General features: G+C 39.8%; 1 protein-coding gene across 1 annotated transcript in view; it reads right to left on the bottom strand.

Annotated features, from left to right (window-relative positions):
* Positions 1 to 547: 547 nt before the first annotated feature.
* LOC139465849 (bone morphogenetic protein receptor type-2-like) overlaps positions 548 to 16,835 on the bottom strand; it is a 91,292-nt gene continuing 75,004 nt past the window's right edge. The window contains exons 5-9 of the mRNA XM_071247802.1: positions 14,751 to 14,920; positions 13,874 to 14,021; positions 12,757 to 12,893; positions 11,510 to 11,642; positions 548 to 9,117 (exon numbers count right to left, since the gene is read on the bottom strand). Of these exons, the coding sequence (XP_071103903.1) occupies positions 7,571 to 9,117; positions 11,510 to 11,642; positions 12,757 to 12,893; positions 13,874 to 14,021; positions 14,751 to 14,920 (2,135 nt within the window). The 3' untranslated portion in view covers positions 548 to 7,570. The remainder of the gene's footprint in view (positions 9,118 to 11,509; positions 11,643 to 12,756; positions 12,894 to 13,873; positions 14,022 to 14,750; positions 14,921 to 16,835) is intronic.

The following is a 16,835-nucleotide window of genomic DNA, read 5'->3' as shown; positions in this document are numbered from 1 at the left end:
TGGTGACTTTGACCTGTCACAAGCATCAAACACAGTACCTACTGATTAGATTTTCTTGCAACTTTTCACACACACAATTTCCAATTCTGAATAGAAGATAGACAATGGTTGTATTCCTCTCCAATGACATGAAGACAGCTACAATATACACTGTTAATCCCAGTATATAATGAATTGAGACGTAAATGGGCAAAAAAACCCATTGATAATCTTGAATAACTGGTCACAAGTCTCAGAGCTTTTCAGAGAATATTATTTGTAAAGTTGATGGTTCTTGGTGTATTCTCCAGTAGAACAGATCCTTAATAGTCTATTGCTTTTCTTAATTGGTTACCAAATTTGATTGGTTGGTCAGGCTAAATGACTTGGTAGATAGTGGATGATGAATGCACTGATCTGGGATGTTGTTCATAATATCAACCAATGGTTTGTCTGGTCCAGACTTAAATATCAACAGGCCAATATGATGTACATGGAATATTTCTGAGTGTTCCATTAATCAATGAACAGACAAGTAATGACAAAAAACACAAACAGTTTTCAGGAAGATGCAATTTTATTGCCAAAATGCTCCACTTGTGACAAAGAGAAGCATAAGAAGCACGGTAAGGTACATAGCATAGATGCAAATGTTGACAGCTTAGGTGATGGTCAACATGTCAGCCATCAGGTCACAGCACCCACGGGTCATCTCAAACATTACCATGGCATTTAATGTGGATGTAAGAAATGAATACAGGTGTGGTCTAATCATGATACCTGGTATTATAATCTCTACATATGTTATACAAACGAGTTCTTTTCTGTAACTGAAAATTACAGTTCCTAAATAGCATGGCAAATTTTGAGACAACCCCCATTGTGAAGAATGAATTTAGGTAATCAGACATATAAATACTATTCTGTGTTCCAGCTAAACACAGTTGACAGGAAAATATCACATCCCAGCTCTCAAATCTGTACAAAATCCATATTTCAATGGCGCATTTTGAACTTCTACCAATATCATAACTACTGCCATGTCACTTCTTATATATGTATACATATCGCCTCAACCATACCTCTAAATCCAGACATGGTCGTAGATCCCTTCCCATTCATATATTTTTATAGGAAATACTGTAGGTCTAAAGCATTCTGTTGAGCAGGTCAGGGACTGGTCATTCTTGATACAGGGTGAGATACAAAGGAATTCTTGTTCATTGTTTCTCTCCCTGGGACCTCAATCTAACAAATGTTACCAATATGTTAAGATAAAGAGACTATCCCTTTTTTTCTATCCCAACCCTTACCAACCCTTTGGAGATACTGTTCCAATTCTCTCCATCCTCCACTGATATTTATTTGCGAGTCCCTAAAAAGATCTTTTCAGAAATATTAGTGTCGTTTTCATGGTTCTTTCAATTGATGACTAACTGTAACTGGGTCACATCCAAAACATTATCTACATACAGTCAACCTACTACATTCAACGCAGCTACATGATTCAACAACTCAAACTGACTGTATTGACTTTCACGACTTGGAAGTAAACAATAACATCACATGATTATGGCTTAAGGAACACGAAAGAGAACAAATTTGATTGGAACACTAATTTCAACAATATCTTACTTTGGAATACAAGGAGCAATGTCTGAAAGGTTTAGATGCATAACTATGATAGGTTTAATCCAGATGTGAAATACTTCATCCCTTTTCAAAGATAGGAGTACCAGTACTGCATATGAACTTGTTTAGTGTGTAACTGAAATACAGCAGGCAATTCTTGGGCATGACAATTTGAACTTTGGTCTAAAAAATAAATAAAAAATCTCCTAAAAGATTAAACATGTTTTTAATCACTCCCAGACATTGAGAGGAGTGCTTCCATTAAGCAGTTTGTTCTAGTCTGACAAATGACATTATCCTCAAACATCAGAAACACAAAACACCTTACAACGAGCTTATACAAAGTATCTCTTTACAATCACCTCTGTATCATATACCTATCTATATGGTAAACAGTGCTTAATCAACACTCATACAAATGCAACTCTTTACATAATCTTGTATCATATACCTATCTATTGTTTAACAGTGCTTAATCAATTTTACCTTCTTACAGTCTGCCTTCATCAACATTTATCACAATGAAGGACAAAACTAAACAAATAATGAAAGCATAATAAAATCATATTTCCCTTTCAGTATAAAGCACTGTAATTTGGAAAGAACACAAAACAATTGGAACTTACCAATGCCACACCATCATATCAACACTTTGATTAAACAGCACAAACAATTACTTTTCACTATATTGTAAATCATGGCACTATGAATTATCCACATGCTTGGGTTGAAAATGTTCTCAGAGTGGATATATTTCCTTCAAATACATAGAATAAGATCAGTGACAAGTACTTCATGATAATTATTATTATACAACATCATTGATATACCTCAAGTGCATCAGGTAATAATGAAATGTTATGAATCAACATGGTTGTTAATGTGTACAAGATTTACAAAGGACATGGTTATTGTGAAGAATCTCACTGATGTAGTTTCCTGTCAGTGGATAAGGTATGTATAATGCACAATGGAATACACATAGCAAACTATTAAAATGCATATGGAAATAAGAAATATGCTTATCAACATATACATTATAATGCATAGACAAACGTGTGATACGAATTGTAACACACGCCATTGAAAGCTATAGGCATTATACATAAATAATATTACACAACAATGTTAATAACCGCTTAGCAGTGGCTGTCAGTTACACAAAAACAATGATCGACACTATGTGACTAGACTACACATACATGCATCAAATATATAGCCAGCATGTCCCCCCTCCAATAGCAGGGGGTAAATCAGTTTCATGTTGCCAATACTTCCAGCAATGAACCCTCTAAACACAGGACCAACGCAGAAAATGGGAAGTAGGCATCCATGGTATTAGTGCACACCAAAATATTCATCATATACTACCAAACGCATCTACGTAACGAAAATTACTCAGTTTAATTAATTTTGAGAAAATATATTTGCTTTTGCTTGCAATTAACTTAAAGGATATTCCAGATTACTCGTTATTAATTTCGTTAATAATAAGATCTTGACGAAGCCAAAATAAGGGATCAGTTCAAAAGTTTGATGTTGGATAAAAAATTAATTCCTCAGGTTATGAAGCAGACCTCCCCTTACCCCCCAAAAAACTCAGAAAATATTGTCCAGAGTTTCATGGCCACTTTTGTCATGCATTCTTGTGTTTTCCCCTGTTTTTTTTCAGAATGTTTATCAACTTAAGTTTATTTACTGTACTAGATGGACTTACCACTATTGCCAGCCATGACAAAACCCTACCTTGTGGAAGACTGGTTGTGTTTGTGAACAGCATATGAGCGAAAATAGGATCGGTTAAGTTTAGTTACTATATAAAACACTGAGAAATCAGGTAAGGTGATTTTGTCGGATATAAATAATTGCAGGGCCATCAACCACCCCCAACCCTACCCCCAACCACCCCAAAAATAAACTTAAGGAATTAAGACTTTTATCCGACATGGAACTTTTGAACTGGTCCCTAATACAGCCACATGCACCTACTCCATTATTCACCATAATGTCTCATCATAGTCCAGAATAGTTTGAATGCAAATAATGGGAAAGCAATGTTTCCATAATTGAAGTACAGCTCAAATACACTTAAATCCAGCCAATGAGAGGTTGATCCTTGTTATAGTATTCTCTAACAAGCAGGAGCAAACAACTGACGAGACGAGACAGCGTTCTCTGAGAATTCCAAAATGAAGACTTTTTAACTTTCAGTACTTTGGGCAAACCTGAAATATGCGTTAAGAAAAATAAAAATCTATTTTAGAGAGCAATAATGCATGTTGTGTGGTCTGCTTGTTAGGTAATAAAGTTGAAAAAACTGTGTATTAAGTCAAAATGAGATCTCACCAAAAATAAACATTTTTTTCCCACTCAATTAACATTAGAGTAGGCAGATCTATGTGTCAAATTTATAAACCATATTGGTCATGCTTATCTTTGAAGATGCATATCTCCCAACAGTAGTATACACACTTATCCTAAGTGTCGTCTTCTTTGATAAACAACTAACAAAGCTAGGCTTTAACTGTTTAAAAAAGACAATCAAGTCAGTCAATCACATACAATGACTTACAGCCACATTATAACAAGCAATTAAACCATAACAAGATGCCTCATATGATGCTGTTAAACAGAGGACATTGCAAAATAAACAAAACAACATGGGACAGATTGAGACTGGTACTTGTGGCCAATATATCTCGTATTGTTCCCTTAAAATAATCTCTAACACCAAGTGGATATGACTTTCGTGCCAATAGTAATATGTCCTCCAATGACTTAACATTTCACCTGTGATTGGTCACGAAATGAGAGAGGAATGATAAATATAGCACTGAAGCATGAACACTCCGCGAACAAAGTCCCCTTAGTAGGACACACAATAAGACAAAGTGGACACATAGAGGACTACACAAATCAATGTTTACCGTTGTCCTTGTCTATGACCTAACATATCTTTATGGCTAAACTCCTGCATACACCCTGCTAAAATTCATTTGTTTTGCATGCAAAATGGCTAAAAAACATTTTTTTATAAAGTCACTTATTTTGAAAGAATTACCGTACTTGCTGTAATAAGCATCTTGGGTGCCTAGATATTGACCGGGGCACTTATAAATAACATATATAACTTCAATTTGTTTTTAGAGATCGAGATGCAGTAAACAAATCTATTATTCAAATTATAAAAAATCTATAATGCAAACAAGAAAATATGGACCATCATGTACATTTTCTGCCTTGGAAGGGAAGGTTTACAAGATTACTGACAGATTGGTCTGGAATTTGGTCATGGGGTGCTTATTGGAGCAGGGCGCTTCCTACGGCAAATATGGTAGTCGGGAGGGTCGGCAAGAAAAAGACTAAATGCATTTTTTCAATTTCTCAGCTTTGTATGTGGTCGGGCATGATAGCCATAGAGTCATGATTCCAAACAGAATGAGCTAAAGAGGGCAGATATGTTATGCCGTCAGCAACAAAAGAGATTTTCCAATTGTCCCCTTCATTTGGTATTTTTAAGAGACCCAATGGGTTTGAGATATTGTCTTTTGCTATAATTGTTATACAGCTGCCATGTCCAGCTTCCAGGTATACCACAATGACAGTATCACTAACAGTGTGCCTTTTATCTTCTAAAGGTATCCAATATGGTCGACATTTATTTGCAGGGTCAGCAATAGCACAGAATCGCTTACGCATATTACACATTCCCAGCCTTTTGATTTGTTTAGAAACTGAAACTAGCTAGCCCTTGTCCCTATGATTAACGGAAAATAATACTCTTTCATACTGAAGTCATGTCATGATTTCCTCCTTTCTGAGGTTACATAATGTAATCATGCCAGACATATATATTCTCAAAAAGAGCCTCAAAACATATTTTGAAAGTAAGAAAATTAAATATCCTTGATTGACATACTTCTTTCACATCGTTTTTGCTTATAGAAACTTAGCTTTTAACCTCAAATGAATCGTAATTACATTATTAACAAATAAAACGATTGACCACGAAAAATATATTGGTCTGGCTTTAGAAACACAAAGTAACTGCTTAAGATTACCTATTACTGTGTCAGCATTCCACATTTACCCAGTACTCGTGCGAAATCATGAGAACCTTGATTCCGGAAGCTGATTGTACTCCTGGAATCTACAGATTCAAGTGATTTCTGAGTCTTCAACCATGCTTTGGTTGACACATAATTTCTCTATAATTTTGCATAATGACGTGTGGTTGCATCAGGGTTAATTATGTAACATGCACATTCAGTTTGGCCAGTAAAGCCCCGGCTCAGAGTGAACGGCAAGAACAATCGCGTGGCATCATCATACTGGTTTATAACATGGAAGAACACCCTTCATCTGGCTCTTGGACTGGTACTTCGCCCTACTTGCTACATAAACTTACATTCTTTCCAAACAGGACAAGGAACAAGACAGTGATTATCAGATTAAGATATGTATAAAGATTTGCTTGTATTTGTCTCTCCTGTAGAAGGGTGCATGTAAATCCACATGATTTGATTATATGCAATAGACATCCAAGTGGTTTTAAAGGTATATGGTGAACGGACAGAAACGTGTAAAATGTAAACTAAACGCAAAATAAGGGTGAAATTTGGAAGTTGTATTTTTGTGGTTTGAAATTGTGTACAAAGGAATAAAATAGATGAAATCACAGCAGACAATGCCATAATAAGCACAAGATAATCATGGGTAGGTGACTTACTGTACGTACTTTCAACTTGAAACACATCTAACATCTAATGCCATGCTTGAAAGACATTTATATACCATTATCATTTTAAGAGTATATAATTGTGACAAGTATTAGTTATTTTCAGATTCCTTGCAACAAATCATAATAAGTTTATGAATGTGATACAAATATAATACAAATGGTGGATGTTTTCAAAATGAAGTTGGGTCATCCCACATCCTCATCATGGTATGGTGTCTCAAAAGGTATGCTGTGTTACAGACATTGTCTATTACAGAGGGATCGAAAATAAATAAGACCTTATTCCACACACAAACAAGACAGTAGTTGTCAAGACAAAAATGAACGCAACATTGAACTATATATTTCAAATTGAATCAGGGTATACACTGGTAAGACTAATGATATAAAACTTACATTCCATTTGCGTGGTAGTTCACAGTCAGTGCTCGAAACTAAGAATGAAAGTCACAGGGTCCTTAACTGTTGTAATCCTATTTTAAATATAACAGATCACTATTGGAACAAACTTCTAGTTCCCCAGGCTTCGCTTAATTAGGAACATTGACAGTGTATGGTCCATACAGATCTAAACTAGTCTCAAACATGCAGAATTGCATTGAACAATGATGGCCTCCCCTAAAACATCGAAGCCATGAGAGACATGATATCATCCTATAAAATTAAGTTTACATCATACATATTTCCTATTCAGCAGTTAATATGTGCGTTGAAAAACATTAAACAATTTGAGAAAAAGATTGCAGTTGCTTCCTTTGCTGAGACAATCATTATTTGCTACACTGTCAAACTAGTGGTAGGTGTGACTTATATTTTTAATCACTCCACTTATGTCAAACACACTGAAAAAATAAACACATACCTCAGCAAATATTGATAATTTACAATTAAGAATAGTATTTATGAAACTTAAATCTTTTGAATAATACCGTGGTTAATTGTTTGTTCAAAAATATGATAAAACTTTAGAAAATCTAACATGCAAGCAGAATAATACAATCAGTAATTCAACAGATAAATAGTCATGTAACTGTCTTAACCACCTAAATGTTATACTTGAACAAGAAAAATTAGTTCAAAATGCATCTAAGAAAAGTTATAGCAATTCATAATAGGCCAAATGAGTCATAAATGACTGACACTTAAGTTCTCTTCAGTCTGAATTCAGAATTACATGTATTCAAGGGAGATAATCCACATTAATGGGAGGTAATCCAATCAGACAAGCTGTGGTTGGGATCCCGTGACTTCTATGATATCTGACTGCTTCAACTGATGAAGACTGAGACTGGTCTTCTTTAAACCATTGCCTGTATTGTTTTGTACACATTCATCTATCCCTTGACACATCAGCCTATCATCATACAGAGAGAATCGCCCCTTCTTCATATTCACTGGCGTTTTGATACGCTTCTTGATTTTTTCACTGGGATCTGAGTTTTCATCAGGCGGTTTCAGGGCAACATTTGGTGCTGAACTGCCCATGCTAGTAGGTCCAACTACGACATAAGGATTTGGTTGTGAAGCATAGTTATGTCCACGCAACGACAGAGAAGTTGGACGTCTCTTCTGTCCATCAGCAATGTCATATAATTTAGTCTCCTGCCACCTTGACTTGCCATTATGTGCAGGGCTCAGGTCTGATGTGCTCTTTGACTGCCCGGTGCCTTTCAGTCGGACAACAGACTGCTGTCCAACACTGGAGTTTTTGAGTTTTGCCACCCCTACTTCTGCAAATCCCAGTCTGTTTTCAGGGTACCTCCCCTCAGATGAGGACCCTGCGGCCTCACTCTGCCTGTGAGCCATGGGCATCTCCTGCAGGGCCAGATTACTGGGGCGGACAAACGCATGACCATTTTGTAAGCATATTTCTGTCTGCACTGGTTGCACCACTGTCTTGGGCAGCGTATTGGCCTGATTCAAGAGACCAGAGCTGTCCTCGTTGACACTGTGATTTGATTGGCTGTGATCCTGTTCCAGATTCATGGAACTTTGATTACGTGAATTACTCTTAAGTCCGAAGAAATTCCAGGAACTTAGTTTTAAGCCAAGTTCTTTCGGTTTGATAAATTTACCAATTTTTTCACGAAGAGATTTTCCCTCATTAAGATGTCTATATGGAACTCCGTTCCCGGGCACATTGGCAACTTTGGGTCGAACTGCAGGGACTTGAACCTGATTCTGCAAGTAGGGAATTGGCGGATTTCTATGCTGGTTCAGGGCATCATTCTGAACCAAAGATGTCTCTAGGTTGTCACCGACAGAGTCATATGTGTTCTCACTCAACTGATTCACACTGGCCACCTCCATCCCCGGCCCGAGCAGTGTGTTGCCGGAGACGGCCAGCTCCTCATCACTTCGCTTATGGGTGTTCCTGGCCACAGTCGGGTTCCGACCCTGGTGGGGCTGCAGGATTATATTGTTTCTGGCCATTGTGATGTTGTTTGATTTTGGTGGAGGATCTGATTCACTTGGTGTGATTGGAACAACAGTCTCCGTGGTGGATGCGGATACACTCCGATCCTGGTACCAGCTTCTGTGGTTTTGACTATAGTTTGGAATTTCTCCATTTCTGACAACACCATTTCCCAAGAGAGGTGCACTGCTGTTCTCTGTGGGAGAGCTTACAGAGGATCGATAGTCGACCATGTTGGCGGCATACAGATCTACGTTGTGACTTTGATCATGATTCAGTCCCTGTGAGGATTTCCCCAAGTAGTCCTGCGAGGTGATGTTCACTGTGGGGTTGATAGTTGGTGTAACACCTGGCGGAAGAAATAACAGTGAGTGAGTGAGAGCTTTTTATGATGTAGTTTGTATCACCACAGTCTCAAATACAAAATCTGGCCTGTAACAGACAAACCAACGGCTGATGATGTGTTACAATGTCACACTAAATCAGCTTCTTGGTCCATGCACACATACCTCTATGTCCTGTGCCCAGATATACATACCTGTGTCCTGTGCCTGTGTAGACATACCTCTGGCCCCTGTGCCTGTGTAGACATACCTCCAAGTCCTGTGCCCAGATATACATACCTGTGTCCTGTGCCTGTGTAGACATACCTCTGGCCCCTGTGCCTGTGTAGACATACCTCCAAGTCCTGTGCCCAGATATACATACCTGTGTCCTGTGCCTGTGTAGACATACCTCTGGCCCCTGTGCCTGTGTAGACATACCTCTGTGTCCTGTGCCCAGATATACATACCTGTGTCCTGTGCCTGTGTAGACATACCTCTGGCCCCTGTGCCTGTGTAGACATACCTCCAAGTCCTGTGCCCAGATATACATACCTGTGCCCTGTGCCTGTGTAGACATACCTCTGGCCCCTGTGCCTGTGTAAACATACCTCCAAGTCCTGTGCCCAGATATACATACCTGTGTCCTGTGCCTGTGTAGACATACCTCTGGCCCCTGTGCCGGTGTAGACATACCTCTGTGTCCTGTGCCCAGATATACATACCTGTGTCCTGTGCCTGTGTAGACATACCTCTGGCCCCTGTGCCTGTGTAAACATACATCTGTGTCCTGTGCCCAGATATACATACCTGTGTCCTGTGCCTGTGTAGACATACCTCTGTGTCCTGTGCCTGTGTAGACATACCTCTGTGCCCTGTGCCCATGTAGACATACCTGTGTCCTGTGCCCATGTAGACATACCTCTGTCCCCATGTAGACATACCTCTGTGTCCTGTGCCCAGATATCGTACCTGTGTCCTGTGCCTGTGTAGACATACCTCTGTGTCCTGTGCCCGTGTAGACATACCCCTGTGTCCTGTGCCCATGTAGACATACCTCTGTGTCCTGTGCCCATGTAGACATACCCCTGTGTCCTGTGCCCATGTAGACATACCTCTGTGTCCTGTGCCTGTGTAGACATACCTCTGGCCCCTGTGCCTGTGTAAACATACATCTGTGTCCTGTGCCCAGATATACATACCTGTGTCCTGTGCCTGTGTAGACATACCTCTGTGTCCTGTGCCTGTGTAGACATACCTCTGTGCCCTGTGCCCATGTAGACATACCTGTGTCCTGTGCCCATGTAGACATACCTCTGTCCCCATGTAGACATACCTCTGTGTCCTGTGCCCAGATATCGTACCTGTGTCCTGTGCCTGTGTAGACATACCTCTGTGTCCTGTGCCCGTGTAGACATACCCCTGTGTCCTGTGCCCATGTAGACATACCTCTGTGTCCTGTGCCCGTGTAGACATACCCCTGTGTCCTGTGCCTGTGTAGACATACCTCTGTGTCCTGTGCCCATGTAGACATACCTCTGTGTCCTGTGCCCATGTAGACATACCTCTGTGTCCTGTGCCCATGTAGACATACCCCTGTGTCCTGTGCCCAGATAGACATACCTCTGTGTCCTGTGCCCATGTAGACATACCTGTGTCCTGTGCCCATGTAGACATACCTCTGTCCCCATGTAGACATACCTCTGTGTCCTGTGCCCAGATATCGTACCTGTGTCCTGTGCCTGTGTAGACATACCTCTGTGTCCTGTGCCTGTGTAGACATACCTCTGTGCCCTGTGCCCATGTAGACATACCTGTGTCCTGTGCCCATGTAGACATACCTCTGTGTCCTGTGCCCAGATATCGTACCTGTGTCCTGTGCCTGTGTAGACATACCTCTGTGCCCTGTGCCCATGTAGACATACCTCTGTGTCCTGTGCCCATGTAGACATACCTCTGTGTCCTGTGCCCATGTAGACATACCTCTGTGTCCTGTGCCCATGTAGACACACCTCTGTGTCCTGTGCCCGTGTAGACATACCTCTGTGTCTTGTGCCCATGTAGACATTCCTCTGTGTCCTGTGCCCATGTAGACATACCTCTGTGTCCTGGGCCCATGTAGACATACCTCTGTGTCCTGTGCCCATGTAGACATACCTCTGTGTCCTGTGCCCATGTAGACATACCTCTGTGTCCTGTGCCCATGTAGACATACCTCTGTGTTTTGTGTCCATGTAGACATACCCCCGTGTCCTGTGCCCATGTAGACATACCTCTGTACCCTGTGCCCATGTAGACATACCCCTGTGTCCTGTGCCCATGTAGACATACCTCTGTGCCCTGTGCCCATGTAGACATACCCCTGTGTCCTGGGCCCATGTAGACATACCTCTGTACCCTGTGCCCATGTAGACATACCTCTGTGTTTTGTGTCCTGTGCCCATGTGGTCATCAGGTCTGAGATTCTTTCCTCCACACAGAGGGCAGTCAGTCGTGCCTCAGCATCAGGGTCCCAGCAATCTTCTATTGTCTCTTTCAGGCATCGAACAGCCTGCAACAGTATTATTTCACATGATAAAGTAAACACTCTAGGTTCGTCTTTAATTCCAAAAACTTTTCCTTGTTAAGTGTATGAATGAGACAGTGTATTTGAGACACCAAATATATATTTCTCATTGTACCATCAACCTTGTGTCTTCAACATGACGCCTGAACGCTTTAAACACCAGATTCACTTCATTGAGTGTTTGCAGTAACCCAACTTTTCAGAGACAGACAAACCAGTGAGTGATATCATGAGCAACGCCCAACCATGTCAGTGTATGAGGACACACAATCAACCAAGTCATGGAGCCTGACCATGTATTGTCTCGTACAAGGACATGTTAGTAGGGCCTATAGAAAACAGGAATCTCCATGGGGGAATGTGAGACTGCTCGATTGATGAGCATTATTACTGTAAGCATATACAATATTCATAGCTTCTGTAGGGCCTCTGTTTCAAAGGGGAGAAGAGTATTCTTTAAGTCTCACTTTGCACATTGACCAGTGTAGTTCTTGTACCATTAAGACTCAAACTTGAGTAGAGGAAGAACAGGACATGTATCCCAGACCAGCGTGTGACCTCACATTCCCCGAGTCACATGAAGCTGACTCTGTTATCCATATAATCAACACAAACGCTTTCCATTCATTCGGTGTCTATTGTGTTTGTTTTTGTGTTGCTTTCCTTTACATTTTTATTGCATGTAGATCATTCTCACAATTACATGAAAAGCGTATGATGTTGACCAGAACTTTTATCAATGTTGCTGGAAGTTGTGTTTGTTGGAATCCTTGTTGGTAAGTAAAGAAAAATGTGTTCATCCCTCATCTCTTTTGTGTTCAATAAAAATAATATAAAGTCTTCCCTTTTAAGATAAATGTGCAGCCTTACCAATTCTTAGGTGACCCAAATTAATCCGAAATAAGTTACAGTCGTAGTTGAACTGAGATGCACACAAACACACACATTTCAATAAATACTAGATGGTTTAGTAATTTACCATCAGAGGCTACAGACAGTCAATGGACAACAAGTGTCATTTGAGCTCTACTAGTCAATAGCTTGTTCATCATACAAATGTAAACATGACTAGAGAAACTGAAGTGACTCTGTCACGCACCTGGTTTGTGTCTTTCCACACATCAGGGAAACGAGGCCTTCTTTTTCTGCGGGTAACAAGGAGCTGCATGTCTTCAAATGAGGGATGAGGACCAGCCTCAGCCTGATATGGCAACATATATTCTGGAACAGGTGCCCCTTTAACAAAGCATAATAACATTGCTCAGTAGACTGCCTCAGCCTGATATGGCAACATATATATTCTGGAACAGGTGCCCCTTTAACAAAACATAATAACATTGCTAATGAGACTGCCTCAGCCTTATATGGCAACATATATTCTGGAATAGGTGCCCCTTTAACAAAAGATAACAACATTGCTTAGCCTAATATGGCAACATAAATTCTGGAACAGGTGCCCCTTTAACAAAACATAATAACATTGCTCAGGAGACTGACCTCAGCCTAATATGGCAACATATAATTTAGAACAGGTGCCCCTTTAACAAAACATAATAACATTGCTTAGGAGGCTGACCTCAGCCTGAGCATGCTGATATGCAAACACATATATTCTGGAACAGGTGTCCTCTCAACAAAAAATATCAATGCTCAAGAAACTGATATGAGCCATATATGGAAACAAATATCGTGGAACAGGCACCCCTGTAACAAAATCCATCATGGCTCAGGAGACTGATCTCAGGCAGATATGGCGACATATACAACTTATTCTGGAACAGGTGCACCTTAAGCAAATAATGTTATTGCATAAGGGACAATCTGGAAACACACACATATTCTCGTACAGCTGCCCTTTTGACGAAATATGTCAGAGACTCCTGCAATCCTGATACAGAAATGTATTTCTAGAACAGGTACCCCTTCAACAAAACAAAACACCACTACTTAAGACCCTGGTGTCAGCATCAATTTATCAGTAGATGTTACTTTATTTTTTCCATGTGACAAGACACATGTTTGGGCTGTCATAAACCAATCTTATTAGACTGAAAGAAATTTGACTAGACCCAGGCTTCAAACAAGTGGGAAAGGTTGCAGACTGTGACATGGATATATGTATTCTGGAACAAGCTGCACCTAAACACAAGCTGAAGCCTACTTACATTTATCCAACCCTTGACAAAATTGAGACTTCGTCAAAAAATAATACTTACCCTGGTATAAATCTGTACATCTCATGGATATTTCCCACAAAACCAGGCCAATAGAATAAATATCTATCTGTTTTAATGAAGCTTCACAGTCACGAAGGTTGACAGCACCGTCAAGCAGCTCAGGTGCCATATAGCGTATTGTCCCAACCTGAAGGACATAACATACATAGCGTATTGTCCCAACCTGAAGGACATAACATACATAGCGTATTGTCCCAACCTGAAGGACATAACATACATAGCGTATTGTCCCAACCTGAAGGACATAACATCAACAACATAGCACATTGGTCACTAATGGAATGAGTGAGTGAGTGAGTATGGTTTTACGCCGCTTTTAGCAATATTCCAGCAATATCACAGCGGGGGACACCAGAAATGGGCTTCACACATTGTACCCATGTCGGGAATCGAACCCGGGTCTTCGGCGTGACGAGCGAACGCTTTCACCACTAGGCTACCCGACCGCCCCACTAATGGAATGAACACTGAAACATGGAAAACCATCACTAGACATAACCAAAATCTATACCACTCCACTTTCGACTGGATATTTTTATCTTTCCACATGAAACACTGATTCTCATAATATGTCTAGTGTAGACAGAAATACACAACTGATTATCCCTATCAAAAGTTCAGTAGTATACATAATTCATCATATTCAGATAAGACTGCTTAATGTGGGAGAAAGGTCTCAGACGTTTACCACTTTGGTGAAACTCCCAAGCACAGGTATGATGACGACAAGCCTAAAAGCATAATCGGGACAAACCAGGAGTTATTAAACCAAGAGTAATATTCTTCAACATTTGTCATGAGTGTTATGACATGAACCCCCCGCGTTTCATGCCAAATTTCAACAGGTATTACTTACATCTGTTAGTGTTGACTGTTCAGCATTTTCTGCATGGCCATTTTTAATGAGTTTGGAGCCCATGATAGGCATGCAAAATCCCAGATCTGCGATGACACAAGTCAGATCTCCCTTCACCAGGATGTTCCTTGTGTTGATGTCGCGGTGAGCTACTGCAGGCTTGAACTTGTCTGCAATGGAATAAACACTTGTGTAAGTTGTAATAGAAACATCATCAAATAGCAAACATGCTTGGATAAAAATACTTTGGCTATGAAAACTAGTTCCATAGAACATTTGGATATAAAATAACAAATCAGGCAAAAGCTCGGATTCTGCATAAATGCTGTCATTGATTATTTGTCAAAAACAAAATGTGTCTTCAATGAAAATTCCTGAATCTCTAGCAGAAGAGATTGTCTTTTTGTCGAATTACTCATAAATGCTTAGTTTATTAAAATCATTTCTATATGTTCAAGATTTGTGAAGTTGTTCTCAATGTTGATGGTATGATGAAATTGCCAGTTTTTGTAATGAGAGATTTTAAAGGCAAATAATACAGAAGTCCATATTATGAAGCATTCAAAACAACATCAAAACCTCTTTTTCTTAGTACTATTTGTTTTAATACTTTTTTTGTTTCAGTACATATAATCTATTCTGACCATTGTATTTGTTTTAGCTTCTGATTCTTGAATACTCTTACTCTGGCCTGACTTCAAAGCAGATCATCAACACAATTGCTATGGTCAGAGACAGCCTCATTAAAGTAAATTTACTTTCAAACTGCTGTAAACAGTATTTCAGTTACATTTTGGCGTGTCAGCTTTAAGTGGGAGGAAAACCCGAGTTGATGCAGGTCTCATACGTTTACCACCTTGGTGAAACCCACGAGCACAGGTATGGTGCTGACAAACCTAGAAACATAATCGAGGGGAACCAGGATTTGAACCCATGATCATAGGTTTCTGGCATACCCAAGGGATGCAACTCTACAGAGCATAATATAAGATCGATCAAGCAATCAGAATAAGGGACTAACCAACAAGCTACACGATTAATTCACAAGGGACACTTAATCTCAACCTCATTAAAATCAGATCTTAGTTCTCGTTATTGTTAAACAAAGATCTCAGGACATCTCATTACGGGTCATGTCAGAACGACCTTTCATCCAACCAATCAGGGCGTCGCTTACCAGGTCATGAAAGTGACAGTTGGAATGTGTTTTCTTATGATGCAACCACGAAATATTTAACATGGGGTATTCCGAACGACAGTTACGGGTTTTATGATTATATCCATACAATCTAGGCCATCTATAAGCCATTCCAGAATTTTCTTCTTATCAGTTTTAATCTTTTTAATCGAGAATACATCAAAATATGTTTCATAGCGTAGTCGTCAGTTTGAAGCTAGTGTCGTAAAGCTCGAGAAAGCTGCCTTCTGATTGGCTAATGTCGATTTCTTGTCAGTCATTTCATTGGTCGGTCAAAATTCGCAAAAGGTCGTTCTGACGTGATCCGTAATGGGATGTCCTCAGATCTTTGTTTCGTGGTAGCGAGAACTAAGATCTGATTTTAATGAGATTGCACTTAATGTTATTCTGTGTATTATGCATTCTTATTATCAGAAATAAATTTTAAAAAAAAGGTATTTAAGCAAGATAATATTGAATGTGATGTTTTAAGCCCATGTCACCTCACCTCAGCATATCTCTCTCGATTTAACAGTTCTGTTATGCTAATAGGATATGAAATTTATCAGTTAGACATTGGAAAATGAACAACCATTTCTCATTTGAAAAGTTTTATTTAGTTAAAATCCTGACCACCATATTTCCTGGCCACACACCAAGACATCCGTCTTAGGAAAACGAGGAAACTTAAAAAAAGAATCCACAAAAGAAGCCAGCCATGAAAAGAGACTAAGGTATCTGCCTTCCCACTGTGTACTCCACTGTGCCATAATCACATCATCAACCACAATGGACATCTTGATTGCCTCGTTGCTTGTGTCACAATAGCCAGCCCTGTCATCAGTGCACCTTCAGTGTACTTAATTAATCCTCTCCTATTAACCTCATTGGCTTTTTTCATTATATTG

Source organism: Haliotis cracherodii, unplaced genomic scaffold, assembly GCF_022045235.1.
Source record: "Haliotis cracherodii isolate W230 unplaced genomic scaffold, xgHalCrac1.p SCAF_18, whole genome shotgun sequence".
Classification (NCBI taxonomy): domain Eukaryota; kingdom Metazoa; phylum Mollusca; class Gastropoda; order Lepetellida; family Haliotidae; genus Haliotis; species Haliotis cracherodii.
The sequence above is the reverse complement of the archived record's forward strand: the minus strand, read 5'-3'. Positions and strand labels throughout refer to the sequence as shown.